This window comes from Tupaia chinensis, unplaced genomic scaffold (genome assembly GCF_000334495.1).
Source record: "Tupaia chinensis unplaced genomic scaffold, TupChi_1.0 Scaffold147433_1, whole genome shotgun sequence".
Lineage (NCBI taxonomy): Eukaryota > Metazoa > Chordata > Mammalia > Scandentia > Tupaiidae > Tupaia > Tupaia belangeri.
Window position 1 is genome coordinate 4,516,238 of NW_006207284.1, and position 17,655 is coordinate 4,533,892.

At 34.9% G+C, this 17,655-nt stretch overlaps 1 protein-coding gene across 1 annotated transcript in view; it reads left to right on the plus strand.

Moving 5' to 3' along the window:
- Nucleotides 1-17,655, plus strand: part of THSD7B (thrombospondin type 1 domain containing 7B) — a 797,103-nt gene that overhangs the window by 692,604 nt on the left and 86,844 nt on the right. The window contains exon 16 of the mRNA XM_027768766.1: nt 6,497-6,647. Within this exon, the coding sequence (XP_027624567.1) occupies nt 6,497-6,647 (151 nt within the window). The remainder of the gene's footprint in view (nt 1-6,496; nt 6,648-17,655) is intronic.

The window sequence follows — 17,655 nt, forward strand, 5'->3', positions numbered from 1 at the left end:
AACTATGGTTCAAGTCTTGGACCTGATACTTTGCTTTCTTACTTTCCTTCTTTCTCTCTCTCTCTGTGCTTCTCTATGGCAAATAAAAAAAAATAGTGATAATGGGACCAGCAGATTGCATACTGGTTATTTCACTGGACTCCCACATAGTCAACCACTGTTTTAGTCCCAGAACTGGCAGCTTAAAACTCATACCAGGTGTCTGTGTGTGCATGCCCAAAATCCTGAGAAGAGGATGGAGGAAAGGGGATTGCAGCGTGGCTATCCCTCCTAGAGGGGTGATATTTTCACTTTCTGTCTCTCAGTCTCTCTTTGTTTTTCCAGTGGGACTATCTATGCACCCTATAGCAAAAATATCTCAAAAAATAATTTATAATGATAAATAATAGTGGCAGTGTTTCAATCATGTAGGATCTTTTTAACCAAGGTTAAGATTTAAGATATTATTCCAATTGCAACATGAAGCCATGGGAGGAGTGAGACAGGGGAGTGGCATGCTCTTATTCATGTTTGAAAAGGACTTTAGTCAATCTGTATGAAGAAAGTACTTTGAAAGATAGTGCAGTGGAAGCTGACATGCAGGTTTGAGGCCATTGCAAAATTCTAGGTAAGAGAGGTTGATGGTTTGTGTTCAGCTTAGTGAAAGTGAATGTGTAAGAAGGATAAATTTTGAGTGTATTTTATTACTTTTATTTATTTATTTGTTTATTTAGAGATTTTTGCTACATGGCACATGCACTTGCCAGAGAGACAGACAGAGAGACAGAGAGACAGAATGTGAAAAATCACCTCCCAGGGGGCATGGCCACACCACAATCTTTTCTCCTCCATTCTGCTCGTGGGATTTTGGGCACACATGCACATGTGCCTGGCATGAGGTTTTAGCCACTGGATCCTGGAATTGAACTGTGGTTGACTACATGAGAATCCAGCAACATAACTATTTTACCATCTGCTGGTGCCTTGAGTGCATTTTAAAGATACAAAGGATTTGTTTATAAAAATTGCTGTAGACTTAAGAGAAAAAGAAGCATCAAAGATGATTGTTAGGTTGCATAGTGTGGGCGACAGTAGGAAAGGTGGAATCATTTGCTGAGTCGGGAAATACTAGAAGTGGGCTTGAAAGAAAATCAAAATTAGCTTTTGAACATATTAAGCTTGAGATGATATTAGCTTTCTAACTAAGATATTACAGTCTAGAGTTTAGGGAGAGATTTAGGATATAAATGTGGGTATCATTAACTTATAAAGTTGGTATATATTGATAAAAGATAGGTCCCTGGGAACTTCCAACATTCATAGATTAAATCAAATAGAAGGATTGCACAAATGAGACTGAGATAGAGCCAGTGCAATAGGAGGAAAACAGGAAAAATAAATGAAAAGACAGGAGAGTTTTTCCAGATAGAGTAATCAATTGTTTCAAAACCTGAGTTTAGCAAGATAAGAATGACAATTGAGTTTGACAATGGAGAGTCTATTAAAGATCTTGATAAGAGGTTTCACTGGGATGGCAATAAAAACACTATTAAAGTGAGTTCAAGAAGTAATAATGGGGATGGTGTGGGGACTGGATGAGGGAACGAAGAGGCGATAGCAAATTCAGAAAATTCCTTAGTGTGGTTTTGCAATGATTTTTAGTAGAAATGAGGTGATGACTGAAGAAGATGGGCAAGAAAATCAATGGTGTATGAAACATAGGGGATAACTGCATTTTCTTCTGGGAACATCCTTAATTTAAATCTTTTAACGTATTTACTCTTGAGCTTGTCATAATCCCTAGAAAAATATCTTCTTAAATCATGTGTGTAATAGAAAATCATAAAACCCAGTATTCTGGGAATCCAGTTGAGGTTGGAGGGATGCCTGGTATGGTAGACAGAATGATGGCCCCTAAACACATCACATCCTAATTTCTGGAAAGTATAAATGTGTTACCTTACATATCAAAGGAACTTGGCAGGTGTAAATAAGGTTAGGACCTTTGAGATAAGATTTTCTTGAATTATCTGGTGATCACTATTTATCTGTAGGGGTCATTATCAGTAAAGGGGGAGATGAGAAAGAGAGAAAAGTGTGACTACAGCAGCACAGTGAAGAGAGATGCAATTCTGCCAGCTTTGTAGATGGAGCGATGGAAAAGATCCTAATTATGCAGCTCTGTAGACACTCAATACTTTGACGTTAGCCCAGTGCTGGATTTCTTTTTTCTTTTCTTTTCTTTTTATTTTTTTTTCTTCTATGAGCAAGAGAGACACACAGAAAGAAACACTAATACAAGACAGAAACCCCAACAGGATCTTCATGCTGCCTTCCATCCCTAGCTTAACCTACCTCGGATCTTGGATATGCATGGACCCTATGTGCTCAGAGAGGTCTCTGGACCCAAACTGGAACCTTTCTATGTGAGCCAGCCTTACAGAGCATTGCATTACTGCTGCATCACAGTCTTCACACACACTCCCTCTTCTGCTCTGTGTTGATTTCATTCCTAGGGAATTGAAAGATAATATATTTTAATCAGTTAAACCACTGGATTTGTGGTAATATTTTTAGCATGATGAATTGTACTTGAACTCTTGTTTTCAATGCCCCCATCCTTAAATGCTCTATGTGTTATCTAGTCCAAAGACCTTTTATGACCCTCTTCAGTAATAGACCCTCTGTTACCCGCAGAAATAGGGGAGAGACACTCAACAATGTGGATTAGGGGAAGGGATCTAGGGCCTATGGGCTTCTTAAATGTACTTTCCATAAATCCTCCAATTTTTTACTCACACTTTCAACCCTATTCCCAGAAATACTTGGTGCCACAAATTCCAGATTTTTTTACATGTTTCGTAGTGAGTGGAATTATTTTTGCTGTTGTTCCTTGAAGGCTCAGAATTCAGCTTTCTCGAGTGTGCTGAGACAATACTACAAACCCACCTATTTTTCATTTGTTGCTGTTGTCCTCTCCCATGTTTTCTCCCTGTAGAAGAATGCTTTTCCTCCTCCTTTTTAGTATTATTGTAACAATTTACTATTGCTTTTGTGGCATACTGGAGTAAACAGAGAGTAATATGTATGTTTGCTGAACATTATTAACCAAAGTCTTAGCTCTTCTTTCTCAGTAACATAATAAAAGACCATCAGCTGAGATTATACAGGGAGGAAGGAAAGCAATTTCTAGTTTTTAAAATTTGTCCAAGGAAAGCCATTTAAGCCATGTCATAGGGCCTCGTCTACTATTGACTACTACTACAGGAGATACTGAAGTTCTCAGATGACTCTCTACTCTAACTTCTTGTATTAGAAGGCATTGCTTAAATCTCCTCTTTGTCTACTATTCTATTTTAGCCTCCTTTATTCAATATCTAGTTTTTCACTTACCATCTCATAAAGCTCATTTTGTTTTACACCATGTAATAGGCTATCTTGCTATTTTCCTAACATTTTCTTTTTCTTTTTTTATTGTGTGTAAAAGAAACTTCTGGGTTGGACCCAGAGCCCAGTAATTAAGGGAGTCAGATCTCATGTCCAACCATGGTTTCAATTCGAGATGTGGTGGCTTAAAAACCTGCCAGGCATGTGTGTGCATGCTCAAAATCTCAATAGGATGGAAAAATGCAGAAGGGATACACTGTGAGGTCATCCCTCTGATGTCATGCCCTCTCTCTCTCCTTAGCCCCACTCTGGCAAGTGTGTACACCTTCTGGCAATTAAAAAAAGACAAAGATATAAAACTCCTATTCTCTAAGAAAATTGTTAGTATAGCAGAATTTGGGAAGCACTAAAAGCTCCTCAGCACATAATTCTTAAAATGCTTACTCTTTGTCCTTGACGTTGAATGCCTGAAATCACCAAATCAGCAAATGGTGCCATTTATCTCATCATCGTCATCATTTTCATCTTCACCTTTATCATTATCACTATATTATCATGTTCTCATTACAAAAGGGATCATACCTGTTTTTCTCTCAGCTCTGTATCTTAACACTAGGGCAAGGGTCTAATACATAATAAACCTTAAAAATATTTACCAAGTGAGGGACAAGTAGATGGCATAATGGTTATGTCACTGGACTCCCACATAGTTGATCATGGTTCAAGTCCCAGACCTGGTGACATAAACTCACACCAGGAACTGATGCATGCATGCCCAAGACCACAAGAGGAGAATGAAGGAGATGGGATTGTGGTGTGGCCATTCTCCCTGGCAGAGGAATGATTTCTCACTTTCTGTCTGTCTCTCTGGGAAGCACAAGTGTCCTATAATAATAATAAAAAAAAACTCTCAAAAAATTTACCAATTGAATTATTATTAACAATTACTTTGTATTCTAACAGTCAGCCAAAGGAATTGTACATAGAAAATCTTCATTAAATATTTTTGAAAAAATGATCTTTATAATAAACCTATAATTGAGATATAAGATAAATACAGAGATGTGCCCATATCATAGAGATATAGCTATGTAAATTTTCACAATGTGAACACATCTGTATAAGTAGCTCACCAGTCAGGAAAAATCATGATGCATTTTTGCATATGAAAACAGAAAAATGTCATGATTTTTCCAATGACCCAATTATTAGGGTTACCTAAGCCCCTTTTAGTTACCAACCATTCCCCCAAGAGCAGACACTATCCTGATGTCACAGATTACCCTTTCCTATTACCTGTTTTAACTTTATGAACAGAATTTACTCTTTGGTGTCTAGCTTATTACATTCAGCATTATATTTGTTAGTGTTGCCTATGCTTTTTCATGTTACAATAGTTCATTCATTCTTATCACTTGATGGTATTCACCTTGACTGATTTACCACAATATTTATTTTCTGTTGAACATTTGAACTGTTTCTAGTTTAATTGATTATAGATAGTACTGCTATGAGAATTTGTGGTCTCTATTTTGGTTTTGGTACAAATCTCTACACTTTTCTAGGTAAATAGAAGTGGAATTATTTGGTTACATTGTAGATATATGTTTAGTTTTAGTAGATACAGCCAGCCCATTTTCAAAGCAGCTAATGCTCCAGCCAGCAAGGAGGACTTACATTCACTCCATATTCATGCCAACATTGGATATTTTCTATATTTTACATTTAACCCATTTGACCAGTAAAGTATACTAGTATAACATTTTGGTTTTATTTATATTGAATATTTATCCTCCTTAACATCAGTATAATTATTTATCTTATCATTGCCACTACTTATTCAAAGCCTGACACAGAGAAAGTCAAGCAACTATGATGTGGGTTCAACTGTTGCATAAAGATAATTGCTCATTGCCTTTTGGTTTATGATTGAAAAATTTCTTTGTGAAATATGGAAAATATCTGAAAACCTAATTGCTTTTTATATTACTTTGTCATGACCTTAAACATGTGGAATGAAAATTAAGGGAGTTTAGATATTATAAGAGAGGGATTTGGAAAGAGATAAAGAGCCAAGGGAAGTATGGAAGTTGTAGCGATTTCAAAGAGATGACTTTAATTAGAGGAGAACCTTCAAGGTTTGATGGAATAAAAATAATGTTTTTAAGTGTGGATCTGAGTAAATGTATCATAGATCACTTGAGCTGAGAATCCTTCAAGGACAACTGTTGCCTAGTCTTCCCATTGTTTTCTGTTCTGTTGATAAAGAAGGGTTCTGTACTGAGTTATCATCCAGTAAAGGTCAACTGGCTGAAGGAGAAAAGTTGATTTGTTCCCCCATTGATTTTTTGCTAGTCTTTTTTCTTTCCTTTTTTAAATATGTATTGTTTTTAGAGGTTTTTGCTATAGGGCATGTGCGCTCGCCAGAAAGACAGAGAGAGACAGAGAGACAGAAAGCGAGAAATCACCCCCCAGGAGGAATGGCCACGCTGCAATCCCTTCTCTTCCATTCTCCTCTCGGGAGCTTGGGCATGCACGCACGCTCACCCGGCGTGAGTTTAAATTACCAGGTCCAGGACTCAAACCATGGTCAACTACATGTGAGTCCAGCAACATAACCATTACGTTAACTGCTGGCCTCAACATGTATTTTTAATGAAGATAAAATTAATATAATACTAAATTCACCATTTTAACCATTACAAATTGTGCAATAAACTGGCTTTCAGTACATTGAAAATGTTGGACAACAATTGTCACTATGTATTTCAGAATATTTTCATTACCTCCCCCTAAAAAGAAGAAACCCCTGAATATCTATTAACTAACTTTTCATTTAAAAATTATATTATTTTAAAAATTATATTATTATTTTTTAATTTGACAGAGAGAGAGAGAGAGAGAGAAATTGAGAAAGCAAACCACCAGGTGAGGGATTCTGGCCATTCTTGGCCATGTGGGAGTCCACCACCCCAATCGCGACACCACCTGCCAGCCCTCCAACATCTCTTATTTTATGGTCTTATTTTATATGTGTCTACCTTTGAGGGATCAGTAACTCTGATACATCATAACTATTTTAAACTTTCTCTCCATTGTTGATAATCACTCTATCTTTTGATCCTGTCAGGTGTGTGAAAACGGCTGATAGTGAAGGTAGAACCGTGGAAAATAGTCTGTGCAACCAGGATGAAATTCCCCTAGAAACTCAGTCTTGTTCTCTGCTGTGTCCCAATGAATGTGTTATGTCTGAGTGGGGACCTTGGAGCAAATGCCCACAGGTAATTTCTCTTCCTTTGTCCATACCCTAATATTGTAGTGTTATTTCCACTATTGTTCTCTATATATTCATGGTGCTGTTCTACAAGGCATTATGAATATTTTTTCCTGGGAAAAGAAAGAAAGAAAATTCTATAAGCAAGATGGAGTAATGTAAAACACCAGTGCTTCTTCCAAGGCCTTTTTCATCGGAATGTGTACAAGGAAAATGAGCCTATGATGATCACACTAGGATTTGACTGCACACTCATTGTTAAAAGGGATCTTCTTTAGTACCAGAATGATTCTCATTATAATCTCTTGGTTCTGTCCCATTTTGTCCTGGCAGAACCAATTACATCACAGGAGCTCAACTCCATTGTGCAATTTAACTTCTGTTAGTGATGATCTGGTTTTGCCTTTCAATATTTTCCCAAAGATGAGGCATTTTCATGCCATGTTTCTATTTCTTCCAAAGCTGACTTTAAAAACGCACAGAAGAAAAGATTTTTTAAGTCTATAGCAGTTGGCTTTATTTTTCTTCTTTTTCTCTTTTAAAGGAAACATACAGGAGTATGGAAAAACAAATATTCTTCAAGTAGCATAATTCAACTTAAGTATTCTCAGAAGATAAATTCTGACATTTTAAATTTACACTTTTGTGAAGAAAGAAAATAGGTACTAGGAGCATATATTATGGGTCTAAACATTAGGGAGGAAAGAATAGAAGAGGATATTTCGAATTCTGAATTCAACTGTCATTCTGAAAAGTCATAAGAAGATTGTGAAAATTTTTGAATGGAAAATTAAATTTCTTTGAAATCAATTTATATCCTAAATTGTAGTTTTAAATGATTAATTTCTTATTAAGTATTCCATCTTAGCTTTAATATTTCTACAATGATGTTCCTGAGATTATCCTCTGTAATTATTTTTTTTATTTGTTGAGTTGTTCTGTGGGCAATATAATATTAAGATGAAGAGGCACTAATAAAGCATAACTTGTAAGAATGAGATGTTTGTACTACTAGGACATCTATTTTATGTATAACTTGAAAAATAATGAAAGTTAGCATAGTCACACTGCTTTTGTGCAAGACACATGTAATAGCAATTCCCCTTATTCCTTGCACTATTTCTAATAGGTACTATTATTAGCCCATTGTTCAGCTGAAGAAAAACCAATGTTTAGAAAGTCTAAGTAGTTCACAGTTTCACATTTAGTAAGAGAGGAGCTGGGAACAATTCTTATTCTTGCTTATAAATCCAGAGCCTTTGCTCTTAAATTCTTAGCTCACTTATCTTGTAAGAATTAAGGTAGATTTAAACTCAATATTTCATTTTCTGTAAAATGCAATATTTATTATATTTTAAAGACAAAGTAAGTTGTAGCCGTCTGATTATCCCATGACTAAGTACATATGGTCACACTTTAGGAAGTGTGCTAGCACAAACGCCTTATTAATCAACCTATAGAAGAACTAGCAACTGGAAGATGTTTAATCAAATATAGAGGTCATGATTTTCCTCACTTCTTTTTCTAATGTACTCACAGAACACTCCATTAAGCTCTATTCACTTTGCAATGAAAGCGTTGCCCTCTTAAGTCAAGTTATATGGCCACTGGGCTAAAATTTTTATTGTAGAAGTGTTTTTCACAAGATTATGATGGCTCAGAATTCTGTGTTTGCTTCTTTGGTTTCCATTATTTTAAAGATTTGTTTTCCCAATATAATCATTCTATTATTAGAGTGTTCAGGAATAGGAGGTAGACAAAATATTTTAACCTCTTTTCATGTGTTTGGAATATGACACAGAGTTACTCACTCTCAGCATAAAATGAGATAGTCATTCCTTCAGCTGTTATCTTCCTTCTAAGTTACACAATAATAATAGCTATAGCTATAATAGTAATAGTACTAACAATAATACCTTTCATTGAGCATATGTTGAATCAATACTAATGGAAACTACATGTAGCTCTAAGTTTTATAATAACACTGTACTACAGTGTTATAATTGTCCGTGGACACTCAGGTATGTCTGAGCACTGTGGTCTTATTCCATCTAAGATGCCATATTTCTCTCCAATGTAAATGAAGACTTCGAAATGGAAACAATGGTGATAAAGTGGGGCTTGCACCTATTTATTTGTTTTATACCTAGATTTGTTGCATGAGTTTAATAAGTTGCAGGACCTTCACATAGTGTCCCTCTATCAGAGTACTTAGTACTTGATGACAGTGATGAGGATTATTGTAGCAAAGGCAGCAAGTTGAATCATTGTGCCCGACATTTAATTAGCACTGTGATGTACTTTTTTCTGAGACAAAGGAAATAATTATTTTTTAGCTATTTTCTATACCATGTGCTAACTTCAGGATTCTAAGTATTTATCATTACTTTATCAAATTCGCCATTTGATAGTCTGCAGTGTGGCGTATATTAATGGAACCAATTAATTGTTTTGTTTCTGTTTTGCCCAGAGACCTTCTTTAGAATCAAACACATAAGTTTAATGTTCATAAGAAAGATTATGACATGTTACTTAAATTTCTGAACTAAAGGTTCCATATCAGGAAATGAATACTAAGATATTTTTCCAGATTGTTTAAGCATTAGAGAGAATATGTACAAAATGAAAACTAAAGAGTATTATGTAATGTAGGATTATTAAAAGAAGAAGAGGAAGAAGAAAATCTAAGCCTCCTCTTTGTTTACAACATGGTTGAGAAACAGGAGAAAAGTACATTTTCTAAGCTATACAAGAAATATCCCTTCCCCCACAGAAAATAAATTATGACTTGATTTCACAGAAATAAAATGTCACCTCCTTTACTAAAATGTAAGATATATCTAATTTAATAGTGGACTCAAAAAGTCTGTCATTGGAAAGAGAACCTTAATGACTGGGTATTGACCTGACAATAACTGCCTCTTGCCAATCACACAGAGAGTCGCCATGACAAAGGCACTGAGACCTTTTTAAACTGTGCTGGGAAGAACCAGAGACTCTCAATAGATGAAGCAAAAACAGACATGTTTCAAGGAGGAATCTGAAGGAAATAGCATTTCATGTTCTAGTTTTTTCTTGTTCCCCTAATAATATATATATTATTTATTGTTTGACTTGAATATATTTTAATGTGAAATGAAGCTAATGAAATTGCACAAAAACTTTTCCAATAGTGTGTAATTTTTAAAAGTATATGTATATATTTGTTTAAATATATACACGTATGTAAGTACATAAAACATGTACATATATATTTATTAATCTCTTACTTAGTACCCCACATTCTCTTTTGTCTATTTTTTATCATTTTAATTCTAATCCTATATACTTCAAAATTTTCTGATAAATATTCATATATTTTTCAAAAGAAGGTTTATACATTTCTGCGTTCAAGTATCTTGGAATGTGCTCAGTCCCTGACGTATGTGAAAGAATATATAATTGTCTTTATGTATGCTACCAATCCTTATAGACATTTTCTACTGAGTAACACAACTTTTCAAGTATGGATTTCCTTGAAGACTTGCTGAAAGAATATCTTAAACACTAATACTGATAGTAGAAAGCAAAGATGGTCTTGGAGATGGATCGACAAACAGATGTGTGTTGAGCTGACGCAAGGCTTTGAAAACCATCTCTAGGCAAACCTAGTTGAACTTTAATTGATTCACCTCTAGCTGAACACATCAGGGAATGGCTAGATCTGGTAGCCAGCCATCTCCTCAAATGTTGGGAATTGGAGACTCATTAAACAGTGGTCCAAACAAAATCTGATGATCAAATAATTACTCAAATATTTGCGTAATTAGACAACCCCTGAACGGTCACAAAGGAAGTCTTCACGAACTAACTAGAGAAGGCTTATGTGTAATGGACTCAGGATTCTATCCTAGTCTTAATATTGTGTTCCTAAAATGCACCTTATTTCTACAATTTAGCTTTTTTTCTAACTCCTCATGTGTGCAGGCAGTATACACCAGAAAAAGCCATGGCAGAACACTGCCATTATTCCTTCATGCAAAGACACTATTGTCAAAGAGAAAGAGAAATGCATGCTAGTTTTCTGATAAGTCATCCATAATTAAATTAAGAGTTTAAAGTTAAGAAAACACCTTTTTCTCCCAACCTGCTACTCTTGTTCTATTTTTGGAAAAGGCTGTGAGCAATGGCATTTTATTACTGATGAATCAGCATTTTCAGCTCCATAACACCATCTTTGTATATTGTTTTCCAGGATAGCAATTTACCCCAGCATTTAGTGCTGATGCTCAGCTCAAAGCACTTCTTCAAACACTCCTAGTAGTTCTTTAACTTGCAAATGTCCACCTGTATTAGTGAATGACATGTCAAGGGATCAAGACCCTTACACTGCCTAAGGCTTTTCTTTGACTCAACTGAAAACCAGAGGAGGAGAAAGATGATAATTTTCCATAATCTGGCCTTTAAATTCTTGTTGCTTTGGCTAATAGGATATTGGTTCTTGTTAGAAGGCAATAATTTACTAAGAGTCTTGCAGAGTATTTTACTTTTGTGTGCAATGAGATTTAATATCACTTAGAGCCATTTTTATTTCCAATGCCACATGAGACACTGAAAAAAGAGTTTCTCATTTCATGCATTAGAGCAGCAAATGACAATTTTGGAGAAAAAGAAGTCTTAGGTTGCTCCAATATTTGAAATGTAATATATTATTATTATTATTATTATTATTATTACTATTATTATTATTTCTTATATAGTTTAATTTTTTTGTTTCTCAATATTATCAACTTTAAATATAAAATAAGGATCCCATGAGAGCAATGGTGCTCGTAACCTTCCTTTCCCTCTCCCTGTCCTCCTTTCTATCTTTTCCTTTACTTCTATTTTATAATGGAAATTCTAAAAAAAAAAAAAAAGTGTAAAAAGACCTATACATTGATGACATAGCTTTAGCAGTTATCTCCATGTGATGAACTTTGTTTTCTTTCTTTCTTCTTCCCTGCATCTCTTTCTTTTTCCTGATAGCAGACTTTAAAGTATATTCTACATTTACTTTTACTTCATTCATAAATACTCCTATATACCTTCTGAAGAGATAATTGATTATCATAAATCATAACCACAACATCCTTTTATACCTTGCAAAAGTATAATATTCAAAAATGTAAAAACAGTACTTTCATACAAAATGTCAATACTTCAGTAACTTATTAGTGATCAAACTAGGAAGATTGCAAGGCTTGCTCAAAGTGAATTGAAGAAAGCAGAGAATGTTCATGTCTAGCAATAATGAATTATCATTGAACTTATTTATGTAGGATTGGATTTATGTTCCCATTGTAAACAACTTCAAAAGGGGCAAAATACATAAAACCATAGTTTCCCAATATTACACAACAAGAAGATGAGACTATAATTCCAGAGGTAAGAAAATCAAATGTGGTAAGCCCTACAATCACCGTTGCTTTCTGGCTGGTGGCATTTTCTGAATTGTGATTCAAGAAATGAGCTCCTACAGATCATGGTAAGGATCCAGAGATCAGAATCTGAGAGGTAGAGGAAGTTGAAATGTGAAGGGTAAAACACTAAAGAGGAAGGAGTTAAGGAAAGAAAGAAATCTAGATAACTGCATGGGATCTCCCTGGTTCTTGGTGAGGTACTAATTTGCACCTGCTTGGAGTAAAACTCCTTGGTTTCAGACAAAGAATGACTTCTCAAGAGCTGCAGTGTGTGCGCATTCCAAAACTCACACAGGTCCAGGAGACATTGTAGTTTCACGCAGCTGGTGTAGAAATACCCAACAGGGGTTATGTGACTAAGAGAAGGGCTCAATTACCGTAGGATAAAGTTTACTCTAGAGCTTACCTAATAAAATTTAAAAACAGTTCTCAGAAGGATCAAGCTGATCTGCAAGTAACATTTCTGGTTACCAAAGTAAACTTTAGCACACTCAAACAGAAGATGAAATCCCCAAATAGTTAGTAATGTACTGTCCACAATGTCTGGGAGTTGTTAGTGACTAAAAAGAGGACACGATACAGACTTAGGTAGTTCTGGTAATATTTTCTTTTCCTTTTTGTTTTCAGTTTGCAATAGGGCATATATGCTCATCCGAAAGAGACAGACAGGAGAATAGGAAGAAAACTGAAGAATCACCCATCAGGAGGGATGGCCATCCTACAAACCCTTCTCTTCCATTCTCCTTTCTGAATTTTGGCCCACACATACTGCACATTTTTCAAGCAGTGAACTGCTCAATTGGCTGTGTGGGATTCAGCCACCTTAACCACCACACCATAGACTGGCCCCAATCTGGTGACAGATTCTTTCATTGTTTTACTTTCCTTACCTTTTTTCGTTTTTAATAAGTTCAATTGTTTTTCAGATCCGGTCTGGTTATGTAGGTGCTTTTATGTTGTTAAAATTCATTGAGCTGCACTCCTGTGATAAGTACATCATTGTGCATGTATCTCCTGCACCATTAATATACAGTTAACCAGGCAACAAACTGTGATCCATATCCAAGAGAAAAAATCACCCCCCCCAGGGGGGATGGCCACACTGCAATCCCTTCTCCTCCATTCTCCTCTGGGGATCTTGGGCACACACACACTCGCACCCAAAATAAGTTTAAGCCACTGAGTCCTGGACTCAAACTGCAGTCAAATACTTGGGAATCTAGACATAGCCATTATGCCAACTGCTTTCTCTATAATTAATATTTAAAATATGTTTTTGAATTTGAAGGAAAATATGAACATGAGTGAATTTGAACTACTGAAAAGTACCAGTGTGGGACCAGCAGATGGCATAATAGTTAAATCACTGGACTCCCATGTAGTTTAATGCAGTTCGAGTCCTGGACCCAGCAGCTTAAAACTCATGCTGGGTGTGTGTGCATGCATGCCCAAGATCCCAGGAGGAGAATGAAGAAGGGATTGCAGAATGGCCATCCTCCTGGGGATGATTTCTTGCTTTCTGTTTCTCTGTCTCTCTCTTTCTCTCTGGTGAGTGCATGTGTCCTGTAGCAAAAATCCCTCTTAAAAAATTACCATTTTGTTAAAATTTTAATGAAATGTAATGTCTGTAATAAAAAACAAAATTACCAATGGGAATAATAGTGCACTAGACTCTACAGAATAAAAGATTAGTGAACTTGAAAACATAGCAATAAAGCATGTAAAAACAACAACAATGAAAGGCTGAAAAAGAAACGAAGGAAGACTAAGTGATCTAGGGACCAACAGTTGCTGTAAATGGCTGTGTCGCTGGACTCCCATGAGTTGACTGTGTCCCAGATCTGGTGGGTTAAACTCACACCAGGCACATGTGCATGCATGCATGCCCAAGATCCCAAAGGAGAATGGAGGAGAAGAATTGCAGCATGGCCATCCCCCTGGCCGGTGATCTCTTTCTTTCTGTCTCTCTCTGTCTTTCTGGTGAGCACATCCGCCCTATAGCAAAACGTCTCGGGAAAAAAAAAAAAAAAAAAAAGACTGAGTGATCCGTGGAACAATACTAAGTGGTTTAACCTGAGTGTAATTAGAGTCCTCAAAGGGATGTAGGGAGTGGATTGAAAAATATTTGAAGAAATAATGACTCAAGTTATTCCAAATTATGAGATGGTTGTAATCCACAGAGAATATTTTTGTGGATCATATAATTTTTGTTTCACAATATTCTGAGGATGAAATAGTGAAAATGCTAGAATTTTCCAATTTTTAGTAAATGGTATATATGTATATGTAATATATGTATATGTTCAAAAATAATTACTCAGTTTAATCCAGTGCTTTTTTTAGTAATACTAATAGTTTGAAGTTTGTTTTTATAAGTATCATGCTTTTAAACTAGAGCTTCTAATTTTAAAATATGTATGTATTTTTAAAGTAAATGTTAAATTATAATAAGTAAATAGTTTATATTAATTAATTCAGTTTTCAACCTCTTTCTTATTCTTTCTCATTATTCTCATGTTTACATATTTTGAATGAATAAGTTTGGCAATACTCAATATTTTATTTTCTGTGAATCAATTTTTAAATTACATTTTAATTAACATATAATAATTGTGTATTTTTATGAGGTACAGTTTATTATTAGCTTTTTGCCATAAGGCATGTGCACTTGCCGCATGCTTGAGAGAGACAGAGTGGGAAAATAAGAAATCACACCCTGGGAGGATGGCCACACTGCAACCTCTTCTTCTTCTTTCTCCTTCTGAGACATAGGGCATGCAAACACATGAACATGGTGTGACTTTGAAACCTGGTCTGGAACTCGAACTGATGTAAAAATCCAGTGCCTTAAACACCGCGCCACCTGCTGGCCCTGAGGTACAATTTTTCAAAATATACATATACAGTGTTTAATGATCAAATCAGGGCATTAAACATAGCCACCATTTCAATGATTTATTATTGCTTTGTGTTTGAATATTAAGTTCCTTTCTTTTTGGTATTTTATTTTATTTAGTTATCCTATTATGCATACTACTCTAGAATCAATTCCAGTTATTTACTTGCACTCTTGTATATGTTATTATTAACAGTAGTATCCTACTGCTTCTCACCTTCCATTCCCAGCTTCTGACACCCACCACTTTATTCCCCCCTCCTATGCAATCAAGTGCAAATAAATCTTTTAGCGTTTACAAATAAGTGTAGACTTATTATAGTTGTTTTTTAGTGCCTGGCTTATTTCAGATAGCATTATTTCCTCATGGTTTATCTATGTTGCCTCAGATTATAAGATTTCATCCTTATAGCTAAATGATATTTCATTGTATGTATGTATGTATGTATGTATGTGTGTGTATGTATATGTATATGTATGTATGTATTGGAATAGATGTACCATAGTTTCTTAATCTGTTCCTCAGTTATTGGGCACATAGTTTAATTCCATAGTTTAGCTATTGTGAATAGCACTGCACTAATCTTGAGAGTTTGACTTACTGATTTTCTTTCTTTTTGATATATGCCCAGTAATGAAATGATTGGTTCATAAGGTAGATCTATTTTTAATTTTTTAAAAAATGCTGTACTATTTTTCAAAATGGTTGTGCTAATTTCCATTTCCACCAAAAGTTCATAAGAGTTCCTGTTTCTCCATAATCTTGTCAGCACCTCATGATTTCCTTTGTTTGTTGTTTTTTAGTAACAGCCATTCTAACCTCATTGTGGTTTTGTTTTGCATTTCCGTGAGTATCAATTATTTTGAGTATTGTTTTTAACATACTTCTTGGCCATTTGAATATCTTTTTTTACAGAACTGTCTATTCAGATTGATAGCCTATTTTGAAATCAAATTATTAATTTTTTTCTTGTGAGCTTTTTGAGTTCATTGCATATTCTGGTTATTATTTTCTTGTCACACATTCAACTTACTAACAAGTATTTGCTCCCACTCTGCATGTTGTCTTTTCACTATTAGTTGTTTCCTTTGCTCTTCAGAGTTCCTAAATTTGATAAAATCCCATTTATCTGTTTTTGCTCTGCTGTTGCTTGTGCTTTTCTTTTCTTTCTTTCTTTTTTTCTTTTAAATTTTCTATAGGACTTGTGCTCACTGGAGAAAGGAGGAAGTAAGAGGAAAGTGAGAAAGCACAGTGCTTTCTCCTTCATTCCCCTCTAGGAAGTCTGGGCATGCATACACATACACTCAGTGTTTTTCAAGCTGTCAGGTCTAGTACTCAAATCATACAGTCAGACAAGTGGGTTCCTGCCTCCCTGTCTATCACACTGCCAGCTGAGCCATGCTCATGCTTCTGAGGTCTCATTGAAAACATTTTTTAATGTCCTGAAGCATTTTCCCTTGTTTTCTTCCAGTCATTTCACAGTTTTGGATCTTATAGCTAAGTCACGTTATTCATTTGAATTAATTGCTGTACATGGTAAGAGATAGGATCTAGTTTCTTTTTTCTGCTTATGGATATTCAGTCTTCCCAGAACAATTTGTTAAAGACACTGCCCTTTTGTGAAATGAGTGTTGGAAAATTTGTCAAAAATCAGTTGACTAAATGTTCCTAAATTTATTTTGAGGTTCTTTATTATTGATATATATGTTCATTTTTGTGCCAACCATACTAATGTTGTTACTATGACTGTGAGGCACATTTTGTAGTCAGGTTTTGTGATGCATCTAGTTTTGTTTAGGATTGATCTGGCTATCTGGAAATTTTTTGGTCATTTCCTATACATTTTATAGTTGGTTTGTTTCTTCCTATTTCTGTGAAGAAAGACACTGGTATTTTGAAAGAGAATATACTGAATCTGTAGATCACTATTGGTAGTATAAGCATTTTAACAGTGTTGAAGATTCAACAATCCATGAACCTGAGATGTTTTTCTGTTCTTTGTGTGTGTGTGTGTGTCTTTTTCAACTTCTTTCATCAGTATTTTATAGTTTCTATTGTAGAGATATTTTTAACCTTGGTTAAATTTATTCCTAGGTAGTTTATTATTTTTGTAGCTATCACAAATTTGATTCTTTTCTTGATATCTTTTAAAGTTAGTTTGTTATTAGTGTACAAAAAACCTACTTATTTTTGTAAGTTGATTATCCTGCAGTGCTGCAGGATAACTGTAGGATAAACAACTTACAATATGCTGAATTAATTTATCAGTTATAAGAGCTTTTTGGTAAATTCTTTAGGTTTTGCTATGACATATATTATCAAGTTGTCCACCAACAGGAATAATATGGCTTTCTTTTTTCTTATTCAGATGTCCTTAATTTCTTTCTCTTGCCCAATTTCTACAACTAAGGCTTCTAGTACATACTGAATGAAAGTGAATAAGAGTGGAGAAAGTAGAAAATTTTGTCTCCTAGTTTTTAGAGGAAAAGTTTTCAAATTTATGATGATAGTTGTGCGTTTTTCATATATAACCTTTATTATATTGAGGTATGTGCCTTATATTCCTAACTGGTTAGAGTTCTGATCATAACGAAATGTTGTATTAAAGGCTTTTCTGCATCAATTAGAATGATTCCTGATTGTTTGTTTCTTTTTTTTTCTTTCTCTCTTTTTTTTT